This window comes from Nilaparvata lugens, chromosome X (genome assembly GCF_014356525.2).
Source record: "Nilaparvata lugens isolate BPH chromosome X, ASM1435652v1, whole genome shotgun sequence".
Lineage (NCBI taxonomy): Eukaryota > Metazoa > Arthropoda > Insecta > Hemiptera > Delphacidae > Nilaparvata > Nilaparvata lugens.
Genome location: NC_052518.1, coordinates 100,483,766 through 100,511,414, shown reverse-complemented (window position 1 = coordinate 100,511,414; position 27,649 = coordinate 100,483,766). Strand labels below are relative to the sequence as shown.

Genomic DNA, 27,649 nt, shown 5'->3' with positions numbered 1-27,649 from the left:
CCTACAGTGTTGAATTGTGTTTTACTATAATGTATTGTAGGCCTATTGGGTTTTATTAAATAACTATTATATTGTGCTCCTACATTCACCGTAATTGTGGGCTGAATCGTAAGTAAACCATTTCAAATTATCTCTCAACAACCTCAGAATGCCAGTCGTAGGGGAAACCTACAACCTTATAGCAACTACATGACACAAAGGAGAGAGACCTAATAGCGGACATTACAATTGCTATGCGTTCAAGGACGAAGACAGAATCTGGTTCGAATATGATGACGAACGTGTGACCAAGGTCACAGATGACAAGGTTGCTTCATTCTCCCTACTATTGTGTTAGCATCCGATTGTGCAAATTGGAATTGATAGAATTTGAATTTGTTTTCAGTAATGCCAAAATTAAAACTAGAAAGAGACAAGGGCGCGTTGCTGGAGAGGGTCAGCTGTGAGGGAGAGCAGGAGGCCATGAACCTGGCGCACCTCCCCACGGCGGCCCGCCTCGAGGCCAATCGATCATTTCTAGTCTGATTCCCGAGGAATAAGATTCCCGGGCACCAAGGCCTGAGCCCCGCCTGGAAGCCGGCTATTTCCAGCCCCGCCTGGAAGCCACCTCAGGACCCCGATCCACACAGGAGCAAGTACTCCCTGGAATGTCCTTCAACTACCGGAGGGAGCTACCATTCGTAAGTCTTTTTGATGGATGAATGAATCTATTCAATTGCCAAATAGAAAAAAAAGCTTTTCATAAAGTGAATGTAGGCTACTACATACATAAAAATTCAGGAACATCATCATGAACATCTCTTCCTCTTTCATCTAGATCTCTTCAAGTCTTTTATAATGAATGAATTCAATTTTCCAAATCCCAAAAAAGCGCTTTACAAAAAAGTAGTTTATAAAACAGTTTCGTAATAGGGGTCTTCAAAGCATGAGTTAGATGTAGAGTTGAGACACAAGTGGATGAGCATAGTGATACAAAAAAATACAGGAAATTCAAAACACTCAAGTTATCCACCAATTATTGTAAGTTGAAGCTTTTAATACACTTCGAAACTCAATTTATTCTGAGTTTTGCAATTTTTTTGAAACTTGAAATGAATTAAACTTCCATCACAGACAAGATTATTCAGGAACTCACTGGTTCACTGTCAGCATTTCTTGTGATTAACATCAATGCCTGACGTTCAATTAATGCTGACAAATGGAAGTGAACCGTAGTGAAGTTTGTGTTGCGTGTTGCATAATCTGCGCCTCACTTTCTATTTACAGTACAATTTCTCTAGTATTTTCTTATCTCTTGAAATTTTTGCAATATTTTTACAAACCCACCGTGTAACTGTCACTTGTATCTTCAACACTATCTGGTTATAATTTTGAGAAGATTACTTGACAATTATAATTTAGTTTCAAGTTTTGCTAGATACCATTTTTTTATAATATTGTAACACTCTCTCTCTTGATCTTTTCATATTTTTCACTTCCCTGTGAATCCTCCAGAGTTAATTCATTCATATCACCCAACATTTTCAATTTTCAGCATGCATTTTAACAAATGTTATTATGTACTATTATTGAAATTAATTTTTTCTCATAGAAGTGTTACTATTTTGTTTATTATTACCAGTGTTTCCCATAGGCCTTGCAAGACCAGGCAATGTAGATGTGGTATTGAATATAGAAACTCTCTCTCACTCTCTCTCTCTCGTTCTCTTTACCCAGTCGTGTGTTAATGAGAAGGATATTTTATATCCTTCCAAGAGAATCGACAATTATTATTTGTTGAAACACCGCCGATTTATGAAGTTACATCACATTATTATATTATCGTTATTCTAATCGCATCCAATCTTCATTCTCATTGATTAATTATTTATACTTTGTAAAATTCGTTGAATAACTGGCATTGTCATTTAATCTAAATTAGTGTATAGACCAGTAAATATTGTAACACACATTAATAAAGAAATCTATTATCGTCATTTAATCTAAATTAGTGTAGAGACCAGTAAATATTGTAACACACATAAATAAAGAAATCTAATCTATTCTCTCTCTCTCACTCTCTCTCTCTCTCACACTCTCTCTCTCTTCTATCTCAATCTCTCGCAAATCATGAACTGGATGTTTTCCTAACTTTCACTGGACATTAAACAAACCCCCACCACGGGCCACCCAGACTAATTTTTTTCAAAATGATTGATTCACTTCTCTCCCTATTTAAACATCCACCAAAAAAAAAATAATTATAATAATTAAAATTATATCGATATCTACACTTTGTTTTTTATATCGATATATTTATTTGCTTTGTCACTGCCTTCTGTGTAGGAGGGGAGATATAATTGTAATTATAATTGTAATTATAATTGTAATAAAAAAATGATAATAATAATTAAAATTATATTGATATCTACACTTTGCTTTTTATATCGATATCTTTATGGCCACTTCTGCCATCCAGCCATTCCGCCCAGAGGGTGGCAAACCCCCACAAACAGCCCATCCAAAACGATGAAACAAAATGATGAACGAATTTCTAGATATTATTGAAGATATTGAAAACGTGAGTAAAACCTCTTATTCATCTCTACTGGACTTGAGTTATTTCCAGTCATTTTTTTTATCAATTTCAAATATTTCTTGAGAATCAATGTATTCTATTTTTGATGTCAGGGAAATTAATTGATTTACTGATTTCTATAAGAAAAATTATGAACGTGTGTTCCATCAGGAAAATAATCGATCATATTGATCCTTAGATTGATCTCAGGAGAAATCGGGGGTACATAATGAGAAAAATCAGATGCTTCTTCTTCCTTATCCTTCTCCTCTTCTTCTTCACCATCCTTTTTTTCCCTCTACTTTTTCTTCTTCTTCTTCTACTTCTTCTAATACTCCACCACACATGAACCTCTATATTTCGTTGTGGGTCCCATCAATCACGAATCATAGAGGTTTCACTGTTAATGCTGGTACTATTAAAGTTTGTTTTTGTTGTAGATGGCAATCACATCGAAAATGAAGAAAAGATCTACATAATAGAGAAAAGCGATGCACAACATATGGCCAAGAATATTATCCAAGAACACACTATCCACCCCTCAAGGTTATTCACGGCTGAAAGGTCTTTCTCCAGTATGCCTCCTAAGGTTTGGTGAGTTGTGGATCATCCACTGTTTTTCAGTCACAGTATTAATGTAAGGTTAAGGTTTCTCAAAAAAACCTTTTTTTTAATAAGGTTTCTCACCTACATGCATTTTACAATGAGATTCAATTCTTTGATGTTGCTGAATGATTCACCACAACTCCTCCTTTAACTGTTGATTGATTCACTATTACTTTCTTGATTAAACAAAGTGAAACCAACTGTTGACCTTTGAAATAATGACATTGAAAACAAATGAAATTCACTTCAAAACTCACAAATTACTCATTGGGAAATATTCGAGTTTCTGCTGTCTCAATATTTTTTTTAGCGTCAAGGGATGTTGGCTTCAGCTGTAGTCAGCTGAAAAAATGAATATTGAGAACCTATTAATTTTAAGCAAGGTGCCGTGGATATTTTGTTTTATTAGATAGGAAACATTATATTTGTCATATTTTTAATTTGACAATTGAATACTGTGGAGCATTTAAGATATATTAATAAGGAATGCAACAAAGAATATGATTCTATCCTGTTAGGGAATATAATAAGTGTAAAATGGATTAATAATCCATAATATTAACATAATCTATTTAAAATATTTTTATTATTTTTAGAATATTTTAAATATTCTATGCAATCAATATCTAGAAAAAGAAAAGCAAAGTTTCATTGAGAAAAATTGTAACTTAAATTTTCTGGGTCAATATTTATAAATTATTAAATATTTATTCTCAGGCGGCAAACGTGGTGGTGAATGAGGATGAGGCACTCCACAAAAACCTGCCGGACGACGACACGGACGAATGGTAATTGTTCATTGCTCATTGCCACGCCACAAGGTAGACTACTGTCAACATAGCCTACTCTTTTCAAGATTTAGACTTTTTAAATAATTATTAAGTTACTGTTCTGTCTTATTGCTGTCTCAGCTGGTTGCTTTGGAGACATTCCATTCCACATCATTTCCACGGCCAAAAAGCTGTAACATTGATGGAAAAGTTTCCATTCCATTGCAAGCTGCACCAACCTCACCATAAATATTGACTGCAATCACCCTCCCGAAGAATTTGAGGTGTTGTGATGAAATTCTCTTTATTGCTGTCTCAGCTGCTGGCTTCGGAGACATTCCATTCCACATCATTTTCACGGCCAAAAAGCTGTAACATAAATGGAAAAGTTTCCATTCCATTGCAAGCTGCACCACCTCGCCATAAATATTGACTGCAATCACCCTCCCGAAGAATTTGGGGTGTTGTGATGAAAATCTCTTTATTGCTGTCTCAGCTGGTTGCTTTGGAGACATTCCATTCCACATCATTTTCACGGCCAAAAAGCTGTAAAATAAATGGAAAAGTTTCCATTCCATTGCAAGCTGCACCAACCTCGCCATAAATATTGACTGCAATCACCCTCCCGAAGAATTTGGGGTGTTTTGACGAAAATCTCTTTATTGCTGTCTCAGCTGGTTGCTTTGGAGACATTCCATTCCACATCATTTTCACGGCCAAAAAGCTGTAACATAAATGGAAAAGTTTCCATTCCATTGCAAGCTGCACCAACCTCGCCATAAATATTGACTGCAATCACCCTCCCGAAGAATTTGAGGTGTTGTGATGAAATTCTCTTTATTGCTGTCTCAGCTGCTGGCTTCGGAGACATTCCATTCCACATCATTTTCACGGCCAAAAAGCTGTAACATAAATGGAAAAGTTTCCATTCCATTGCAAGCTGCACCAACCTCGCCATAAATATTGACTGCAATCACCCTCCCGAAGAATTTGGGGTGTTTTGAGGTGTTGTGATGAAATTCTCTTTATTGCTGTCTCAGCTGCTGGCTTCGGAGACATTCCATTCCACATCATTTTCACGGCCAAAAAGCTGTAACATAAATGGAAAAGTTTCCATTCCATTGCAAGCTGCACCAACCTCGCCATAAATATTGACTGCAATCACCCTCCCGAAGAATTTGGGGTGTTTTGACGAAAATCTCTTTATTGCTGTCTCAGCTGGTTGCTTTGGAGACATTCCATTCCACATCATTTTCACGGCCAAAAAGCTGTAACATTGATGGAAAAGTTTCCATTCCATTGCAAGCTGCACCAACCTCGCCATAAATATTGACTGCAATCACCCTCCCGAAGAATTTGGGGTGTTTTGACGAAAATCTCTTTATTGCTGTCTCAGCTGCTGGCTTCGGAGACATTCCATTCCACATCATTTTCACGGCCAAAAAGCTGTAAAATAAATGGAAAAGTTTCCATTCCATTGCAAGCTGCACCAACCTCGCCATAAATATTGACTGCAATCACCCTCCCGAAGAATTTGGGGTGTTGTGATGAAATTCTCTTTATTGCTGTCTCAGCTGCTGGCTTCGGAGACATTCCATTCCACATCATTTTCACGGCCAAAAAGCTGTAAAATAAATGGAAAAGTTTCCATTCCATTGCAAGCTGCACCAACCTCGCCATAAATATTGACTGCAATCACCCTCCCGAAGAATTTGGGGTGTTTTGACGATTATTGCTGTCTCAGCTGGTTGCTTTGGAGACATTCCATTCCACATCATTTTCACGGCCAAAAAGCTGTAACATTGATGGAAAAGTTTCCATTCCATTGCAAGCTGCACCAACCTCGCCATAAATATTGACTGCAATCACCCTCCCGAAGAATTTGAGGTGTTGTGATGAAATTCTCTTTATTGCTGTCTCAGCTGCTGGCTTCGGAGACATTCCATTCCACATCATTTTCACGGCCAAAAAGCTGTAACATAAATGGAAAAGTTTCCATTCCATTGCAAGCTGCACCAACCTCGCCATAAATATTGACTGCAATCACCCTCCCGAAGAATTTGGGGTGTTTTGACGAAAATCTCTTTATTGCTGTCTCAGCTGGTTGCTTTGGAGACATTCCATTCCACATCATTTCCACGGCCAAAAAGCTGTAACATTGATGGAAAAGTTTCCATTCCATTGCAAGCTGCACCAACCTCGCCATAAATATTGACTGCAATCACCCTCCCGAAGAATTTGAGGTGTTGTGATGAAATTCTCTTTATTGCTGTCTCAGCTGCTGGCTTCGGAGACATTCCATTCCACATCATTTTCACGGCCAAAAAGCTGTAAAATAAATGGAAAAGTTTCCATTCCATTGCAAGCTGCACCAACCTCGCCATAAATATTATTGCTGTCTCAGTTTGTTGCTTTGGAGACATTCCATTCCGCATCATTTTCACGGCCAAAAAGCTGTAACATAAATGGAAAAGTTTCCATTCCATTGCAAGCTGCACCAACCTTGCCATAAATATTGACTGCAATCACCCTCCCGAAGAATTTGGGGTGTTGTGACGAAAATCTCTTTATTGCTGTCTCAGCTGCTGGCTTCGGAGACATTCCATTCCGCATCATTTTCATGGCCAAAAAGCTGAAACATCAATGTTATAGCGATAACTCCCATTTTGGAACTTCCTATATAATTCTATAGTTTCTTTTTTCACTTATTCACTATTGATAGTAGTTCAAAGAAGGCACATTATTGCTTGCAGCACTAACATAACAGTGTAAACAAAAACCTGAGAATCATAACAATTCCCCGCCACTATCTCCTTTGGAACCGGGGTATGGGAAGAAACATTTGGAAAATGCCAAAATCTATTATTCGAAATCTGTTGACAGAATGATAATTCTAGTCATCAAAATCTACGATTCGAAATCTGTTGGAGAATACAAAAATGGTAACTCCAGTCTTCCAATGTTGTTGAAATATCGAATAGATAATATTTTCTATTCATATAGGAGGTATTTAGAAGAAAGTATTGTCAGTTACTCACAAGCTCTCACCCCGGGAAGAATGCAGTCGCATCTGCTCGTGTATTGTATCTATTTCTCAGTTCTTTTTCATACCACCTATGTTTTGATAGTTGATAGAATAATCAGATCAGGATATAGGCGAAAGAGAATTGCCAGTAAATCCTAGATGATGGACGATTCAGAAATATTCCAGGTTAAGGAGACAGAGTAGTTGGAGTTGAGTTGATTGAGTAATAGTATTGTGAACTAAGGTGAGTTACTCAGAGATAATTCGTGTATTAGAGTCTGAAATTAGAAAATCTAGAACAGTAACTTAATAATTATTTAAAAAGTCTAAATCTTGAAAAGAGTAGGCTATGTTGACAGTAGTCTACCTTGTGGCGTGGCAATGAGCAATGAACAATTACCATTTGTCCGTGTCGTCGTCCGGCAGGTTTTTGTGGAGTGCCTCATCCTCATTCACCACCACGTTTGCCGCCTGAGAATAAATATTTAATAATTTATAAATATTGACCCAGAAAATTTAAGTTACAATTTTTCTCAATGAAACTTTGCTTTTCTTTTTCTAGATATTGATTGCATAGAATATTTAAAATATTCTAAAAATAATAAAAATATTTTAAATAGATTATGTTAATATTATGGATTATTAATCCATTTTACACTTATTATATTCCCTAACAGGATAGAATCATATTCTTTGTTGCATTCCTTATTAATATATCTTAAATGCTCCACAGTATTCAATTGTCAAATTAAAAATATGACAAATATAATGTTTCCTATCTAATAAAACAAAATATCCACGGCACCTTGCTTAAAATTAATAGGTTCTCAATATTCATTTTTTCAGCTGACTACAGCTGAAGCCAACATCCCTTGACGCTAAAAAAAATATTAAGACAGCAGAAACTCTAATATTTCCCAATGAGTAATTTGTGAGTTTTGAAGTGAATTTCATTTGTTTTCAATGTCATTATTTCAAAGGTCAACAGTTGGTTTCACTTTGTTTAATCAAGAAAGTAATAGTGAATCAATCAACAGTTAGAGGAGGAGTTGTGGTGAATCATTCAGCAACATGAAAGAATTGAATCTCATTGTAAAATGCATGTAGGTGAGAAACCTTATTAAAAAAAAGGTTTTTTTTAGCAGCAGCTGAGACAGCAATAAAGAGAATTTCATCACAACACCTCAAATTCTTCGGGAGGGTGATTGCAGTCAATATTTATGGCGAGGTTGGTGCAGCTTGCAATGGAATGGAAACTTTTCCATCAATGTTACAGCTATTTGGCCGTGGAAATGATGTGGAATGGAATGTCTCCAAAGCAACCAGCTGAGACAGCAATAAAGAGATTTTCGTCAAAACACCCCAAATTCTTCGGGAGGGTGATTGCAGTCAATATTTATGGCGAGGTTGGTGCAGCTTGCAATGGAATGGAAACTTTTCAATCAATGTTACAGCTTTTTGGCCGTGGAAATGATGTGGAATGGAATGTCTCCGAAGCCAGCATCTGAGACAGCAATAAAGAGAATTTCATCACAACACCTCAAATTCTTCGGGAGGGTGATTGCAGTCAATATTTATGGCGAGGTTGGTGCAGCTTGCAATGGAATGGAAACTTTTCCATCAATGTTACAGCTTTTTGGCCGTGGAAATGATGTGGAATGGAATGTTTCCAAAGCAACCAGCTGAGACAGCAATAAAGAGATTTTCGTCAAAACACCCCAAATTCTTCGGGAGGGTGATTGCAGTCAATATTTATGGCGAGGTTGGTGCAGCTTGCAATGGAATGGAATCTTTTCCATTTATGTTACAGCTTTTTGGCCGTGAAAATGATGTGGAATGGAATGTCTCTGAAGCCAGCAGCTGAGACAGCAATAAAGAGAATTTCATCACAACACCTCAAATTCTTCAGGAGGGTGATTGCAGTCAATATTTATGGCGAGGTTTATTTTACAGCTTTTTGGCCGTGAAAATGATGTGGAATGGAATGTCTCCGAAGCCAGCAGCTGAGACAGCAATAAAGAGAATTTCATCACAACACCTCAAATTCTTCGGGAGGGTGATTGCAGTCAATATTTATGGCGAGGTTGGTGCAGCTTGCAATGGAATGGAAACTTTTCCATCAATGTTACAGCTTTTTGGCCGTGGAAATGATGTGGAATGGAATGTCTCCAAAGCAACCAGCTGAGACAGCAATAAAGAGATTTTCGTCAAAACACCCCAAATTCTTCGGGAGGGTGATTGCAGTCAATATTTATGGCGAGGTTGGTGCAGCTTGCAATGGAATGGAAACGTTAATCTAAATTTATTTTAATTTGAATCACATAGTCTTACAAATGCTCCCTCCTATACCACATTTCCACAGGAGATGGCAACGGGGATATGTTATGATTCTCAGGTTTTTGTTTACACTGTTATGTTAGTGCTGCAATCAATGATGTGCCTTCTTTGAAATACTATTACTACTATCAATAGTGAAAAATGAAAAAAGAATCTTTATAATGATATAGGGAGTTGCAAAATGGGAGTTATCGCTATAACATAAATGCTCCAACTATTTTGCTGTGAAAATGGTGCGGAATGGAATGTTCCCGAAGCAAGCAGCTGAGACAGCAATAGAGAATTTCGTCACGACACCACAAAATTCTTTGGAGCGGTGATTGCAGTTGCAGTCAATATTTATGGCAAGTTTGGTGCAGCTTGCAATGGAATAGAAACTCCTCCATTAATGTTACAGCTTTTTGGCCATGTAAATGATGTGGAGGGGAATGTCTTCAAAGCAAGCAGCTGAGACAGCAATAAAAAGAATTTCGTAATGACATCCAAAATTCTTTGGAAGGGTGATTGCAGTTGCAGTCAATATTTATGGCAAGTTTGGTGCAGCTTGCAATGGAATCCATTTTGTGTAACTAATGAGGAGTTGGGGGTGCTATTGATTAATATTGATATTATCTGGTTACATGGTTATATGGGTTTGAGTATTCATGTCCAGGGGATCTCGAGAACGGCATTAACGATTTTGAGGAGATTTTTTTCACTCTAACAAGAATTCGTCAACCTCATAGATAGCCTTCTCACTGAGAAAATAAGAAAGTTTTGTTTTGAATTGTTTTTCTTCAAAAATATTTCTCAAATCAGCCAGAAGTTTCGCAAAAAACTTTTGTCCCCCGAGGTGTTTTCTCAAATACGCTCAGCCTATGTCTCTCAACTGAAATGTTATTCCTTCCTCTAGTGTTATAGCCATGAATATCAATAATATTGAAAATAAATGGAAGCCAATTTTTTCCTTCATTATATTACAGATTCTTTAGCAGATCTGATGCATTCTACGGTATCAACTTGGCGTTTTTTAATTGTATATGAATGAATTTGTATTGTTGTTGAACTAAATAAATATTCCATTCTATTCTAGTTTTTCCTTTGTGTTCAGAAGAGAATTATTCGATTTGATCCATCAATTTTACATTTATTTATAGCCGTGGGGGGCTTGTCTAATCCCCGACGGTACTAAATCCAATCCCAGCAACACATCCCCCACCCCCAGCGAAGGAACTAGGAAGTGTATGAGGACGGTCATGGACGAGTGAGGAGGCGGCGTTAAAGAGGCTACATGTTCAAGAGGGTCTACAGTGGATGAATCACCCTGGCAAGTGTTTCTTTATTCTATTTTTTCTAATCATCAATTTTTCGTAAGAGTACTTGTTGTGGTGTTGATAGAGCTACCCTTTCAGCCAACCTTTTCAACAATTTCACCCTTTCCCCCACCATTGGGGGAAGGTGACCTCACAAGGTCAAATGATGGGATACAACTTACAATTATTTTGTATACAATTATATCATCATTTTGTTATACAATTATGATTTTTGATAATTACAATTATTTATACTGTATTACAATTTATTCCTTACTTAAATTTCAAATAATTATTGAAAAAACCGTTATAGAAACAATCAAAATAGGATAACATTTCATGAAATTCCAAATTTATTGGAAAATTTGAAAAAAGGTAATAATTTTTCATTTACTGAACTAAAATGTTAAAATGTTATGAGTGAATAATACTATGATACTATACTATCTGTGTATCCGTACAATGACATTCGGGCGCAATGGAATGTTCCCGAAGCAAGCAGCTGAGACAGCAATAGAGAATTTCGTCACGACACCACAAAATTCTTTGGAGAAGTGATTGCAGTTGCAGTCAATATTTATGGCAAGTTTGGTGCAGCTTGCAATGGAATAGAAACTCCTCCATTAATGTTACAGCTTTTTGGCCATGTAAATGATGTGGAGGGGAATGTCTTCAAAGCAAGCAGCTGAGACAGCAATAAAAAGAATTTCGTAATGACATCCAAAATTCTTTGGAAGGGTGATTGCAGTTGCAGTCAATATTTATGGCAAGTTTGGTGCTGCTTGCAATGGAATCCATTTTGTGTAACTAATGAGGAGTTGGGGGTGCTATTGATTAATATTGATATTATCTGGTTACATGGTTATATGGGTTTGAGTATTCATGTCCAGGGGATCTCGAGAACGGCATTAACGATTTTGAGGAGATTTTTTTCACTCTAACAAGAATTCGTCAACCTCATAGATAGCCTTCTCACTGAGAAAATAAGAAAGTTTTGTTTTGAATTGTTTTTCTTCAAAAATATTTCTCAAATCAGCCAGAAGTTTCGCAAAAAACTTTTTTCCCCCGAGGTGTTTTCTCAAATACGCTCAGCCTATGTCTCTCAACTGAAATGTTATTCCTTCCTCTAGTGTTATAGCCATGAATATCAATAATATTGAAAATAAATGGAAGCCAATTTTTTCCTTCATTATATTACAGATTCTTTAGCAGATCTGATGCATTCTACGGTATCAACTTTTTTAATTGTATATGAATGAATTTGTATTGTTGTTGAACTAAATAAATATTCCATTCTATTCTAGTTTTTCCTTTGTGTTCAGAAGAGAATTATTCGATTTGATCCATCAATTTTACATTTATTTATAGCCGCCGCTCGTTCCGGGGTCAATCAGGCCCCCCTCCCGGGCAAACTATGTGGGGGGCTTGTCTAATCCCCGACGGTACTAAATCCAATCCCAGCAACACATCCCCCACCCCCAGCGAAGGAACTAGGAAGTGTATGAGGACGGTCATGGACGAGTGAGGAGGCGGCGTTAAAGAGGCTACATGTTTAAGAGGGTCTACAGTGGATGAATCACCCTGGCAAGTGTTTCTTTATTCTATTTTTTCTAATCATCAATTTTTCGTAAGAGTACTTGTTGTGGTGTTGATAGAGCTACCCTTTCAGCCAACCTTTTCAACAATTTCACCCTTTCCCCCACCATTGGGGGAAGGTGACCTCACAAGGTCAAATGATGGGATACAACTTACAATTATTTTGTATACAATTATATCATCATTTTGTTATACAATTATGATTTTTGATAATTACAATTATTTATACTGTATTACAATTTATTCCTTACTTAAATTTCAAATAATTATTGAAAAAACCGTTATAGAAACAATCAAAATAGGATAACATTTCATGAAATTCCAAATTTATTGGAAAATTTGAAAAAAGGTAATAATTTTTCATTTACTGAACTAAAATGTTAAAATGTTATGAGTGAATAATACTATGATACTATACTATCTGTGTATCCGTACAATGACATTCGGGCGCAATATGGTTGTCAATTCAGCTAATTCACGGAAATTCCAAGTATTTGACCTAGAAAACCAGCCGGTAATCAGTTTATTGGAGGAACTCCATTCTATTGAATGCTTATAAATATGCTTTTTTTTCTTCATGGCTATACCTACTATATGGATGATCAGAAGAAGAATTTGATACGATTTCTCAACTGTTATGCTTTGATGTCTAAACACTTGTGAAAGCATTCATTGAATAAATTAAGTAAATTATTAGTCATGAAATTATTGAAATTTTTGTTAGTTGAAAAATTATTACTCGAATTCCATTTAATTTTTTATTTGAATTGCTGAATGTTTTCTTTTTTAAAATTTCTAACCATCTTATGCCTAGGTTTATTTTTCAAAGTTGATCGCAAAGATAAGAATAATGCCATATGATCTGATATACCTGAATCTAGTAAACATGTTCGAGGACATTGACCATAGTTTGTAAGAATATTGTCAATGCAAGTGGATGTAGATTTTGTAACTCTAGTGGGTTCAGAGAAGTTGAGTTTAAACCCATATCTTTCAACCAGTTCAACAAATCGTTTTGAAAATATGTCCTCACGGTTTATATCTATATTAAAATCTGCTGTTATGAGAATTTTTTCTACTTTTTTCTTCAATCTGTCCAAAGATTCAATGTGTCAAAAGATTGGTCAGTTTAATCAAAAACAGTTTTGTTTCATTGTTGCCTGGTCTTCCATAGATAGAGATTATGAGAGCATTCATTTCTTCTACTTCAATACAAGATACTTCAAAAATCACCTCCAAGTTGTGACAATAATCAAGATGCCAGGTGGGCAAAATTGTCACAGACAATAATGAAAACCAATGGTGTATTGGGAAGCCAATCCATTTGTAAGAAGCGGAAAACATCTACACAGGTATTCAGTTAATTCAATTCGAAAATTTCCGTAGAGTTCTACTATATGAATTCTACTTCTACTATATGAATGATGAGTAGAAGAATTTTGATACGAATTCTCAACTGTTATGCTTTGATGACTAAGCACTTGTGGTTGCTATTCGCATGTATCTTTTTCTAAATTCAATTTTGTTTTTCATCTATTTCAGAAGACGCAACAGGCCACCGCAGTGGCTGAGGAAAGCTAGGAACATAGCTCTCCTGGAGGCGCCAGAGCTGGGTAATTATAACAATACTGTCAGTTAGAGTGAATCTAAGAAAGTTGGGAAACAAAATAAATATTATTGTGTAAATAAATAGAGAATGGAGAATCTCATTGGTACTATAAAGTGAGATTAATTATTTTTCGAACACATTTTATGTGTGAGATACAACGATTTTGGTGTTCTACTTTACTAACTTACTTTTCTTCTCAATCACAATTATTAAACTGCATTAATGGGGCAACGATCCCGCAGTAGATGACACTACAAAGTTTAATCTAATATCTACCATCCTTCAAATTTCAGCACAACAAATTTCACATAACACACATTTATTGTATTTAGTTTCATAAATGAATAAAAGTATAATTTGACAAAATAATTTAGTAGGGATAAAGCATGCTTTCTATTCGCTGATAATTTTTTGTGTTGTTTTACAGACTCGAAGGGGAACAAGATAATATGACACCCCCAGCTTATTATGAAAACAGCCTGTGAGCCTTGCCTGGGGAGGCGCTCAAGATGACGTGCCTTCCAAAGTAAGTATCATATATATTCAAGGCTCAACGCCTATATATATATATATATATATATATGATATCTAAAATCATGGAAACAGCTTCATATTCCTGCTCAAAGTATAATTTGAAAATAATTTAGTAGGGATAAAGCATGATTTCTATTCGCTGATAATTTTTTTGTGCTGTTTTACAGTCCAAGCCGAAGACGAAGAAGGCCGCACTAAAACGCCCCCGCCGTGCCTCAAGTCTGGCTGTGAGCCTGGCTTGGGGCATTAGTGAGGCTCTAAAGATGGTGTGCTTTCTAAAGTAGGTATTATTATTTTTTTTCAATTTTATGACCACATAGGATCACTGTAGTCTCTGGTTAGTCCTCTTTCTTCGTTTATTCGCTTCAATTCTCTTCCTTTCTTCCCAGTACCTTTTCATTCTGTCAGACCTTTCTTTTCTCAATTCATCTGAACAAACCTGTTGCCTTCTCCTAATTATATTTATAGATAAGATCCTCTTTCTGTCAGTGATGGTTTCCCTATAGATTTTTGTGCGATTTTTGACATCTTCAATAGTTAAATTTAGTTCCGATATGTCTTTTTTTATTTCCACAAGCCAAGGAATTGTGGCTCTGTCTGTTTTCGCACTCATGAATTTTTAATAAGTCTTCTTAACAATCGATTCGCTGGGGCTCTGAGAATATGTCCAAAGAAAGAAATTCTCTTTTTGCGCATTGCGTCAGTTATTGGTTCGATTTCTCTATAAATCTGTTCTCTTGGAAGGAGTCTGAACTGGTTGTCAACTACATGTTTTTTGTTTATGCAGGTTCTGAGAATCCGTCTTTCAACTCTTCTTATAGTTTCTTTAATTCCTTTTCCATCAATATTGAAAAGTGTTTCACTGCAATACATTGCTTGTACACTCATACAATTGAACAAATATTCCTACACGCGAAGCAGCAAACTTTGTTCTTTGTGCAACTTGAAGGAAGAAGAGGATATTGTTCATTTCATTGGGAGGTGCCCTATTCTTAGTTTCTACAGGCGAAAGCATCTGGGAAAATCGTGTCTTCCTTGGTCAGAGATGAAAACGCTTTTGAATGGTGAGAACTGGCTGAAAGTGAGTGGGTACTGTGCGGATGCATGGAAGTATAGACATTTTCTGACAACTGAATTCAATTATTAGTGCCTAATTTCGAAATTGTGAGAGACTTTATTCATTGAAAAATTTATTTCTTGTATTAAAGGAAGATTTACAAAAAAACTCTTTAAAAGTCATGTATACATCTCAACTCACCCTGACGGTCAAGTACCAAGGGTTATCAGCTTGCATTTGTTTATTATAAATTTATTTACTTGTATAATATTTGCTCAATACAATAAAGGCTATTCTATTCTATTCTATTCTATTCATTGCTTGTGATCTTAGAACTGCCTTGTAGTGTTTCAGTTTTGTATGAATGGAAAGACTTTTTCTCTTAAAAGTGTCCCTAGTTACATGCTGTCCCTTGGAAAGCTTTGAAATTCTGGCCTTCCACGAGGCCTTCTCACTAAGATTATATGTGATCGTCTCTCCTAGATATCTAAAACTGTCCACAATATCAATAAGACTTCCGTTAATATTAATTTTATTTAAACACAAAGGATCAGTTATCACGAATTTCGTTTTTTCGTAAGAAATCTTCAGTCCGACTTTTCCTGCTATTTCTTCCAAAGATGTTATTTGTTGCCGTGCTTCTGCTACTGTATTTGCAAGGAAAACCAAATCATGATCTGCAAAACCCAAGCAGTTAAGTTTGATGTCTTTATGATAGCCAATTTGTATGGTTTCAGGATTAATTTCTCTCCATTTCCTAATGATGAATTCTAGAGCACAGTTAAAGAGTATTGGAGAGAGCCCATCGCCCTGTCTCAAGCCGGTTTTTATCTCAAATGCCTCAGACAATTCTCCTCTGAACTTAATTTTTGATTGTGTATCTGTTAAAGATAATTCAATCATTTTGATCAACTTCGGGTTGAGACCCAAATGCCTTAAAATTTTCAGTAAAGATGGCCTATGGATGCTGTCATACGCTTTTTTGAAATCAATTAAAGAGAGTACTAGTTGTTTGCCTCGTTTCCTGTAATATTGCATGATTAATTTTAGCGTTAATATTTGGTCAGCGCAACTTCGCCACTGTCGGAAACCCCCCTGGTATTCTCCCAATTCTAGATCTAGCTGATCTTTAATTCTGTTGTAAATTATTCGCGACAGTATCTTATATGTGCAATCTAGAAGCGAAATTCCCCTGTAGTTATCAGGATTGCTTCTGTCGCCTTTTTTGTGCAGTGGGTGAATAATCGCAGTTGTCCAGTGTTCTTCCAATCTTTCAGTTTCCCAAATTTTGATTAAATGGTGATGCAATTCGTTTATTGTCTGAGCTGAGGCATTCTTCCAAATCTCTGCAGTCAATGTGTCTTCACCACTGGCTTTGTAATTCTTCAGTTCTGACATTGATGAGTTCTTCCCGTGTGGGTGGATCTATTTGCGATTGCATTGATTTTATTGGAGTATTTGTATCAATTTCAAGAGTCGAGATCGGATCATCGCAGTTCAGAAGAGATCTGAAGGTAGTAGCAAGGATCTCTACATTTTCCCTGTCACTGTGTGCAAGTTTTCCCTCAGAATTTTTTAGTAAAAGGGTATTTGGTTCGAATTTAGAGATTGACTGTTTGAAATTTAGGAAATAATCCCGGCTGTTGGCTTTTTGATTGTTTTCTTCTATTTTATCTATTCTCTCTATTTCAAACTGTCTTTTGGTTTTTCGGAAAATTTTTGTGACTTGTTTGCGAATATCCATGAAATTTTTGTATGATTCATCTGTTTTCTTGCTTTAGAAAGTAGGTATTATATCATATATATTCAAGGTTTAACGCCAATCAAATTTAATCAACGATCAAGGAGCTCCCCAATCAATGAGACAGAGCATCGTTTTGTCCTAGGTTCATGGCTAATTCATTGACAACTTATAATATGAAATGAAAGAATTGACTTGTACAAGAACGGGATAGGAAATTCACGAACGACAAACGCTGCTCCTTCAACTTCATACAGCCTTAAAAAATAGCTACAAAATAGTCAGTAGACAACCGAAAAAATTTGGCAAATAGATGAATAAAAATGAATTAATTTAAATTAATTTCATCTTCATCTTCATGTTTGTGTTGGCAGGTGGCAGAGTTTAGGAGACCCGGGTGGAGTGACTGGAGGATGGCCGCCACTCTTGGCTGGCCACCTCAGCCCTCCGGCTCTTCAATTCAGAGGGTGGCAACCCCCACGGGGGTTAATAGAAAATATAAAGAGCGTGAGTACAACCTCTTATTTATCACTACTCAACTCCAGTTATTTCTAGTCATTGTTTGAAATTTAAAAAACCTTATTATTGAACAAAAATCCAAATTGAATGTTGTCAATGTGCGTGAAGTTTTATTTTTCTTTTTTTTCTTCTACATCTTCTTCTTTTTCTCTACATCTTGTTCTTCTTTCAGCCTTAGAAAATAGATACAAATAGACAGGATACAAACAAAAAGTAGATTTGAATTATTAATTCGACCCAAAGAGAGGAAGGTCCTGGGACCCCCCAAAAAGGGAACAACTCTGTGACACCCCAGAAAGGGGACAATCCTGAAACGAATTAATAAATGACGTTTTGAGGGATGTTGTTCATCGTTACTGTATTTGATCAAGTTGAATGAAAGAATTTATTTATTGCTTTATACAGTGTATGATTAGAACGTTTATGAATATGTTCCACAAAAATGAACAGAAACAGTTTTTCACACAACAGAATTGAATTGGTTATCTAGGCAACAAATCATCATACTCTATTCTCAATTATATGTAATTCTAATTTTAATGACTGCTAATATAAAGTGCTATCCTTCGATATGTTTCAGATTCCGAGAATGGACTATAAACGTAGTCATTCGCCAAGAAGCAAGGAGAGTCGAAAATATTCAAGATGCCACCCCAGCTGTGCAAGAACTTAAGTTCTGTTGCATTTTGGGATGTGAAAATTTTTAAAAACTCTACAGGTAATGTAGGAAGTAACATCAACATAGATTTTTATGATTTTCCTACTAATTAACTGTAATTCAAGTTCTAGAAGAATGGAACATAAAGGGCCGGTTTCCGAGCTCGGAATTTCTTAGACTTTAAACAGCTGGAGTCAGAAAATTAGCTTTCCAAAACGGGGCGTAGTCGCAGTTTTCATAACAGTAGTCACAGTTTTTATTTTCCCCATTTCTTTAATTTGAAACGTTTTTCCTTGACGAAATTAAACATTTCTTAATAATTCAAAATAGCTGAAACTTTACACTTTTTTTCTCTTTATTCTATATGGTGTTTAATTTTCTAGTTTTTTGAAAATCAATTCAATCGTGACTATGACAATGACTGCGATAGGATGAATCATGAATGAATGAAGGAATTTGTCTCAGTTGGAGGGGTTAATGCTCCGAAGCAGGGTGGTGCCAAATAGGCCCCACCCATACGGCCTTCCGAGTAACACAAAGCCTCCAGGAAGATAACAAAAAAATATTGTCGTTTTGGCAGAAACGAAGTTCGTAGTGGAAGAGTCCGGCAAAAAGGTAACAAAAAGAATTGTCATTTTGTCGAAAAAAATGTATCTCTCAGTTTTAAATGAGCACCTGTTGCTTATTGCTGGTTGCTAGTTGCTATGATGAGGTGGTTCATGTTTATCTATCAATTTATTAATGTATTTATTTTTCTATTCGTCTATTTCTATTTTTTCTATTGATGTATTTGCTAGTTGCTATTCATCTATTTATTGATTCTATTTCTATTTTTTCTATTGATGTATTTGCTAGTTGCTATGATGAGGTCCACGTTTATCTATCAATTTATTAATGTATTTATTTTTCTATTCATCTATTTGTTGATTATATTTCTATTGGTGTATTTATTTGCAAACTCCAGCAAGAGGCCGAAGCAGGTCATCTGCCAGCAGATGACAGGGACTAGTAGCCTATGAACAGTTCTCATTTACTCATTTATATCTACTTTCATTCACAAAACAGTCATATGAAAATTAATGAAAATGAGTTAAGTGATTTTATGTAATGGCTAATCATCACTATTGCATAAAAAAGTAGAAATATATTTTATTGAAAAGAGCTAAGGTCAAAGAAGTGTATCATTTAATAAGGTATGTTCAATTCATATGAAAATAAGCATATGCTCATATTATCTAGTATCAACTTGTTTATTTTTTACATTCGAACTTGAAAATGACCTATGGTTGAAACTAGTCGTTAAAATTTATTTATTTATTGTATAAAATACTATAATCATAATACAATTATGACATTGGAGGAAAAACTAGGCTAAGCCTGTACTATTTCTCTCCAAAAATTTTGATAAAATGTTAATGTTGTCCAAAAGATAAGGTTATATAGTCACACACTGCTTCGTCACTTGATTTTCGGTCCAGAATATTAAATATTTCAAAGTTTTTGATGAAGGGTACTTAAAGTTGTTATATTGTTTTCATTAATTTGAATAAAGTTGCCCATCCATTGTAACGATCCATTTCCATAATAATAAAAATCTGCCAATTATCGTAGCAGATAAGGCAGCTCTAGCCAAGCTCCAACGCATCATAGTTGAAAAACAAACAACTTAGGCACCTCTATCCTCTTTCCCGTTCCTTACTGGCATTATGATAAGCAGGACAGTGCAAGAAACAAATCGGCAGTGATGAGAAAGTGAACAGTGCGGTTACAGAGTTAGCAGTGAACGGTGCGATCCCAAAAGTTGCCGTGTCAAGCTGTGTCGAATGCGTGCGTGTAGGCAAATCATTATTAACAGCGGTGAGTACAAGAATGAATCACATTCATTATTGTCATTTGCCAGTTTCAAATTATAGTCCCCGACCTAATATTTTTTTATCCATCACCATCCTGAATACCATCAAGTTCCATAAAGATAAACCCTATTCCGCTCCTCCTTTAAAACCTCGATAAAACCTCCTTTTGGAAAAAGTTCAAGAGTTATATTTTGATAAAAATAGAACCCGTGACACCATATAAGTGAAGTGATTTCAGTCATACAAACTATTTTATGCTCTCCAAGTTCAAACAATTTTTAGAAATCAAGAATGGACAATAGCTTTTTTTATATATATTAATATATTGCAAGTGACTATTATATAATTACAGTATTTTATCAATGTGATTTTGTTATGTGTTGAGAACCTCCCTTATAGGTTGCTCTTTTTTTACTTATCCTCAGTCTGATTATTCGGATGTTTGGGATGCAATTATAAATTGAAAAAAAGACGTACCCTTTCATCACCTCCAAGTTATGACGACAATAATAAAGATGCCAGGTGGGCAAAATTGTCACAGACAGTAATGAAAAGTAAGAAGACAGTAAGAAGCTGCAAACATTTACACAGGTATTCAGTTAATTCAATTCGAAAATTTCCGTTGAGTTCTACTATATGAATTCTACTTCTACTATATGAATGATAAGTAGAAGATTTTTGATACGATTTCTCAACTTTTATGCTTTGATGACTAAGCACTCTTGTGGTTTCTATTCGCATGTATCTTCTTCTAAATTCAATTTTGTTCTTCATCTATTTCAGACGACACAACAGGCCACCCAGTGGCTCCGAAAGTTGAGGAAGCTCCAAGAAGGTTGAGGAAGCTCTCAGAAGGTTGAGGTAGCTCCAAGAAGGTTGAGGAAGCTCTCAGAAGGTTGAGGTAGCTCTCCTGGGGGCGCCACAGCCCGGTAATTACAACAATACTGTCAGTTTAAAGTCAATTAAAACAGTTTAAAGTGAAATTTTGGAGACAAAAGAGAATTATTTTGTGAATAAATAGAGAATAGGGAATCTCATTGGAAACAAAAGAGAATTATTATGTGAATAAATAGAGAATAGGGAATCTCATTGGTACTATAAAGTGAAATTACTTATTTTTCGAACACATTCAATGTGTGAGATACAACCTTTTTGGTGTATTACTTTAGTTTCATAAATGAATTCAAAAAGCTAATTATCCTCCCTTGAATAGAAATCCTTTATAGAGTTCCTTTACCCATTTCTGTTATTCTCGACATGGGACATAACTCATAATGACTAATCTTAATCAGAAGAATAAGTTTTGTTTTCATTTTTATTCCAATTTTTTTGCTATTTCATTTTCTCTAGAAATTAATTCAACAGGTTTCCCCTGAAAGCGAGAAAGAAGGTGAAGCCTGGGAAAGAAGTAGTAATGAGTAGATCTGGCAGAGCAGTGAGGAGATCTTACTGGACAGCCCCAAACCAGGTAATTACAACAATAATGTCAGTTTAAAGTGAATCAAAGTTGGAGAACAAGATAAAATTATTTTGAAAATTGAATCACTTTCAGTTCAAAGCTTTTTATCATCAAAAAGCATTTTCTCCGAGAAGCAACAATTTTTTTATTTCTGCTCAATGTGAACAATTTCACACATTTTTTACTAATCAACTTTTGACCCTGGTAGTTGTCTCTAGAAGTTGTTGCTGTTCAATTTCCTTTCTTTTTTCCATAAAAATAATTTTGAGTATTGATTTTCATGATTAAAATCAACAAGCAAGAACAAAAGAAAATTTTGCTGTATTTTGGGTCAACCCCCGCAAATCAGGCCGGCCAGAGATACGCCATCCCACGTTGTAAGTACATTGCACATTCTCACTTCATTTCAACTTACCGGTAGCTACTTAAATTTAAACTTGATTTTTTTTTCTTAAAAATTCTCAATATTAGAAATATTATTACTCCACAGCCCAGAACCCAGTAATTACATCAATACTGTCACTTCAAAGTGAATCTAAGAAAGTTGGGAAAAAGTTCAAGAGTTATATTTTGATAAAAATAGAACCCGTGACACCATATAAGTGAAGTGATTTCAGTCATACAAACTATTTTATGCTCTCCAAGTTCAAACAATTTTTAGAAATCAAGAATGGACAATAGCTTTTTTTATATATATATTAATATATTGCATGTGACTATTATATAATTACAGTATTTTATCAATGTGATTTTGTTATGTGTTGAGAACCTCCCTTATAGGTTGCTCTTTTTTTACTTATCCTCAGTCTGATTATTCGGATGTTTGGGATGCAATTATAAATTGAAAAAAAGACGTACCCTTTCATCACCTCCAAGTTATGACGACAATAATAAAGATGCCAGGTGGGCAAAATTGTCACAGACAGTAATGAAAAGTAAGAAGACAGTAAGAAGCTGCAAACATCTACACAGGTATTCAGTTAATTCAATTCGAAAATTTCCGTTGAGTTCTACTATATGAATTCTACTTCTACTATATGAATGATAAGTAGAAGATTTTTGATACGATTTCTCAACTTTTATGCTTTGATGACTAAGCACTCTTGTGGTTTCTATTCGCATGTATCTTCTTCTAAATTCAATTTTGTTCTTCATCTATTTCAGACGACACAACAGGCCACCCAGTGGCTCCGAAAGTTGAGGAAGCTCCAAGAAGGTTGAGGAAGCTCTCAGAAGGTTGAGGTAGCTCCAAGAAGGTTGAGGAAGCTCTCAGAAGGTTGAGGTAGCTCTCCTGGGGGCGCCACAGCCCGGTAATTACAACAATACTGTCAGTTTAAAGTCAATTAAAACAGTTTAAAGTGAAATTTTGGAGACAAAAGAGAATTATTTTGTGAATAAATAGAGAATAGGGAATCTCATTGGAAACAAAAGAGAATTATTATGTGAATAAATAGAGAATAGGGAATCTCATTGGTACTATAAAGTGAAATTACTTATTTTTCGAACACATTCAATGTGTGAGATACAACCTTTTTGGTGTATTACTTTAGTTTCATAAATGAATTCAAAAAGCTAATTATCCTCCCTTGAATAGAAATCCTTTATAGAGTTCCTTTACCCATTTCTGTTATTCTCGACATGGGACATAACTCATAATGACTAATCTTAATCAGAAGAATAAGTTTTGTTTTCATTTTTATTCCAATTTTTTTGCTATTTCATTTTCTCTAGAAATTAATTCAACAGGTTTCCCCTGAAAGCGAGAAAGAAGGTGAAGCCTGGGAAAGAAGTAGTAATGAGTAGATCTGGCAGAGCAGTGAGGAGATCTTACTGGACAGCCCCAAACCAGGTAATTACAACAATAATGTCAGTTTAAAGTGAATCAAAGTTGGAGAACAAGATAAAATTATTTTGAAAATTGAATCACTTTCAGTTCAAAGCTTTATCATCAAAAAGCATTTTCTCCGAGAAGCAACAATTTTTTTATTTCTGCTCAATGTGAACAATTTCACACATTTTTTACTAATCAACTTTTGACCCTGGTAGTTGTCTCTAGAAGTTGTTGCTGTTCAATTTCCTTTCTTTTTTCCATAAAAATAATTTTGAGTATTGATTTTCATGATTAAAATCAACAAGCAAGAACAAAAGAAAATTTTGCTGTATTTTGGGTCAACCCCCGCAAATCAGGCCGGCTAGAGATACGCCATCCCACGTTGTAAGTACATTGCACATTCTCACTTCATTTCAACTTACCGGTAGCTACTTAAATTTAAACTTGATTTTTTTTCTTAAAAATTCTCAATATTAGAAATATTATTACTCCACAGCCCAGAACCCAGTAATTACATCAATACTGTCACTTCAAAGTGAATCTAAGAAAGTTGGGAAACAAAATGAATATTATTGTGTGAATAAATAGAGAATGGAGAATCTCATTGGTACTATAAAGTGAGATTACTTATTTTTCGAACACATTTTATGTGTGAGATACAACGTTTTTGGTGTTCTACTTTACTTACTTTTCTTTACAAAATTATCAAACTGCATTAAGGGAGCAACGATCCCGCAGTAGATGACACTACAAAGTTTAATCTAATATCTACCATCCTTCATATTTCAGCACAACAGATTACACATAACACACATTTAGTGTATTCAGTTTCATAAATGAATAGAAGTATAATTTGACAAAAGAATTTTTATTTATAAAAAAATATATATAATTCAAACATTTTTGAATCAAGTATATGTACGCTAAAAGCATTCCAATTGAAATTTCACATTCCAGACTACGAATGGAAAAACATCAAATATATAATATTCAATTCCTCATAGGATAACATCTATAACATTAATATATTGATAACATTATTAACACAGGTATAATATCTCCATAGAAGTCGGACCCACGAACCGTTTTTGGGAAAACTGGAGGTTGAATACAAGATAGTTAAATCAGCAAGAGCTTTGAACTCTTCAGCGATATGTAACTGAGAGAATGTTAGATGTCAGTTTGGCCTCGAATTTACAGAAAAACAATAGAAAAATCAAAAGCCTAGATAATTATAATAAAGGTGTTAATTGGATAAAATAGAGTAGCCTATGACATTTACAAGCCGTATGACAACATGGCACTTAAAATATATTCTCTTACATTGATTTCAACAAATTTCACAAAGTATCAGGAATCACACTCACACTCAATCACGATTACTCCATTGAAAAACTCCATTATAAAATAATATTGAATTAATATAATTATAACTATACTTTTGAAGCTTCAAGCTACTTCTAGGCGATATAAATACAATCTACAATATTGGGAATTTTGAAGCTAGCTGCTAGCTGCTAGGGAAGTTCCCCACTCAATCAAGTGATCACAACTCAGGATCGATGTTGCTCTATGAGAGGCAGGAGTAGCCAATTCAATTTCAAATTATTCAGCATAGACAGCTTAGCTATTTTGTCTGTAGTCAGTCAATAAAGGTACAATTGGCTGATAGTAGGGAGAGGTTGGATCACTTAAATTATCGACAATTGATCTTACACCGCTCTCAAATGACTCTTCGAGCAGCCTGCATCGCATCACATGCAACAGCCTGTTGGCTGTCTGTTGCACACACGCAATCCAATGCACACCGTCCTGTGCACACATAGTAGATCAACGATTTAGTATTCACTAATATCTCAGATGGTGTCAATTCGATGGCAGGAACTTTTTCTTCCACAAAATCAAGTGTTGAGCAAAGCATATAATCGATTTTTAGCAGAGGCCCCATGATAATGCTGACTATTGGATTTGTCGAGTTCATCACACAACCCGCTGTTTTCTCAGCTGTTTTGAGCATGCGATATGAGATACAGTTCGAACGCCTGACACTATTGTAGATTTTGCGTGTCAAATCAAGCGGTGACGAAACGATAGGCATGTCGTGGTAGAGTTTGTGGAAAAAATCCAATCTCATTTGCTCGGTAGTTGCAGCTACTAAAGCTCCATCTACTGCGGCTGCGGCTTGCGGTTGTGCATCGGCTTGCGGTTGTGCGTCGGCTTGCGGTTGTGCGTCGGCTTGCGGTTGAGCCGCAACTGCGGCTACTGGCTGTAGAGCTGGCACGTGTCTAGGACTGCTACCGGACGACGTCGCGTTGGATTGATAACTCTTAGTTGATGACAGCATCTCCTGTATTTCGGGGTCTTCTTCAATCTGACGAGCCAGGATCGGAGTGGTGTGATGATCAGGATAATCTCCACTGTTCATATTTGCTTGCTTCAAATCTATTCGAAAAAAACCGTTTAAAAATGCACCTGCTCCCAGTAGTTCAGCAGCCAGAATTTAGTGGGGATAAAGCATGATTTCTATTCGCTGATAATTTTCTATGTTGTTTTACAGTCCAAGCCGAAGTCGGCCGCGAAGAAGGCCGCTCTAAGACGCCCCCGCCGTGCCTCAAGTCTGGCTGTGAGCCTGGCTTGAGGCATTAGTGAGGCTCTGAAGTTGATGTGCCTTCCAAAGTATTATATATCCAAGGTTTAACGCCAATAAAATTTAATCAACGATCAAGGAGCTCCCCAATCAATGAGACACATAGTTCTGTCCTAGGTTCATGGCTAATTCATTGACAATTTATAATATAAAAGGAATGAATTGACTTATACAAGAAGGGGATAGGAAATATCATACAGCCTTACAAAATAGCTACAAAATAGTCAGTAGACAACAAAAAAAATTTGGCAAATAGATGAATGAAAAATAAATTAATTTAACTCAATATTATTTTTCATTATTTCCAGGCGAAAGATAGCGTAAAACCTGAAAGCCCTAAAGGTGCCGAGGGGTATTACGGCGGTTGCTGAGCAATGGTTTGAGACGGCTGCATTTTTGAACAGCGTTGGCGTTGACGCCCGCCTCCAATATTTGGAGGCGAGGCCCCACGGGGGGGTTCATCGAGAGAATACAGAACGTGAGTAGAACCTCTTATTCATCATCACTCAACTCCACTTATTTCCAGTATTTTTTTTTGACAATTGAAAAACCTTATTATTAAACAAAAATCCAAATAAAATGTTGTCAATGTTCGTGAAGTTTTCTTTTTCTTTTTTTTTCTTCTTCTCCTACATCTTCTTCTTTCAGCCTTAGAAAATAGATACAAAATAGACAGGGGACAACCAAAAAAAGTAGATTTGAATGATTAATTCGACCCAAAGAAAAAAGAAGGTCCTGAGGCGCCCCTAAAAGGAGACATGCCTGATGCGCCCCAGAAGAGGGACAATCATGGGACCCTCCAGAAAGGGAACAACTCTGAGGCGCCCCCAGAAATGATACAACCCTGATCCGCCCCAGACAGGGGACAACCCTGAGACGAATTAATAAATAACGAATTCAGGGATTAATGATGTTGTTTATAGTTACTGTATTCGATCAAGTTGAATGAAATGAATGAATTTATTGCTTCATACAGTGTATGATTACAATGTGCAACAAAGTTCCACAAAAATGAACAGAAACAGTTTTTCACACAAAAAAATGAAATCGATTATCTAGGCAACAAATCTTCATACTCTTTTCTCAATTATAATTTAGAGACATATATATTGATAATTTATATATATATATATATATATATAATATATATATATATATATATATATATGTATTATAATATATGCAATTCCAATTTTAATGACTGCTTAATAAAGTGCTATCCTTCGATATGAATTAACTTAGGTCGCGGGTGGTACCACGTAGCCCCCCACCCACCCATATGGGTTGAGAAGCAATAGGGTGCGACCACACGGTAACAAAAACATTATAATCATTTCAAAAATAATGTATTTCTCATTTTTACTTTCCTTGCAGGATGGTGCCAGGAAGGCCCCACCCATACGGCCTTTGGAGTAACACACAGTCCGCCAGGAAGATAACAAGAAATATTGTCCTTTTGGCGAAATAGGAACTTCGTTTTGAAAATGACGATTTATTTTGCTCGCTTGCCACCTGCGTTTACAAGCAAATGAACAAATGTCCGTTCAAGTTTCAGCTT

The 27,649-nt window shown here is 35.7% G+C and overlaps 1 protein-coding gene and 2 long non-coding RNA genes across 3 annotated transcripts; all 3 read left to right on the top strand.

The window, feature by feature from the left end:
• The first annotated feature begins 925 nt into the window (after nucleotides 1-925).
• Nucleotides 926-12,112, top strand: LOC120354715. Its single transcript, XM_039442154.1, has 3 exons — nucleotides 926-929; nucleotides 2,998-3,151; nucleotides 11,956-12,112. The coding sequence occupies exons 1-3, from the start codon at nucleotides 926-928 to the stop codon at nucleotides 12,110-12,112; spliced, it is 315 nt and encodes a 104-aa protein (XP_039298088.1).
• Nucleotides 12,113-13,734: 1,622 nt separating this feature from the next.
• On the top strand, nucleotides 13,735-26,122 carry LOC120354867. The gene is made up of 3 exons (XR_005573261.1): nucleotides 13,735-13,796; nucleotides 14,220-14,318; nucleotides 26,002-26,122. It is a non-coding gene; the product is annotated as an uncharacterized LOC120354867 (long non-coding RNA).
• On the top strand, nucleotides 14,370-21,623 carry LOC120354868. Its single transcript, XR_005573262.1, has 5 exons — nucleotides 14,370-14,606; nucleotides 17,499-17,631; nucleotides 18,224-18,361; nucleotides 20,938-21,083; nucleotides 21,520-21,623. It is a non-coding gene; the product is annotated as an uncharacterized LOC120354868 (long non-coding RNA).
• Nucleotides 26,123-27,649: the final 1,527 nt, after the last annotated feature.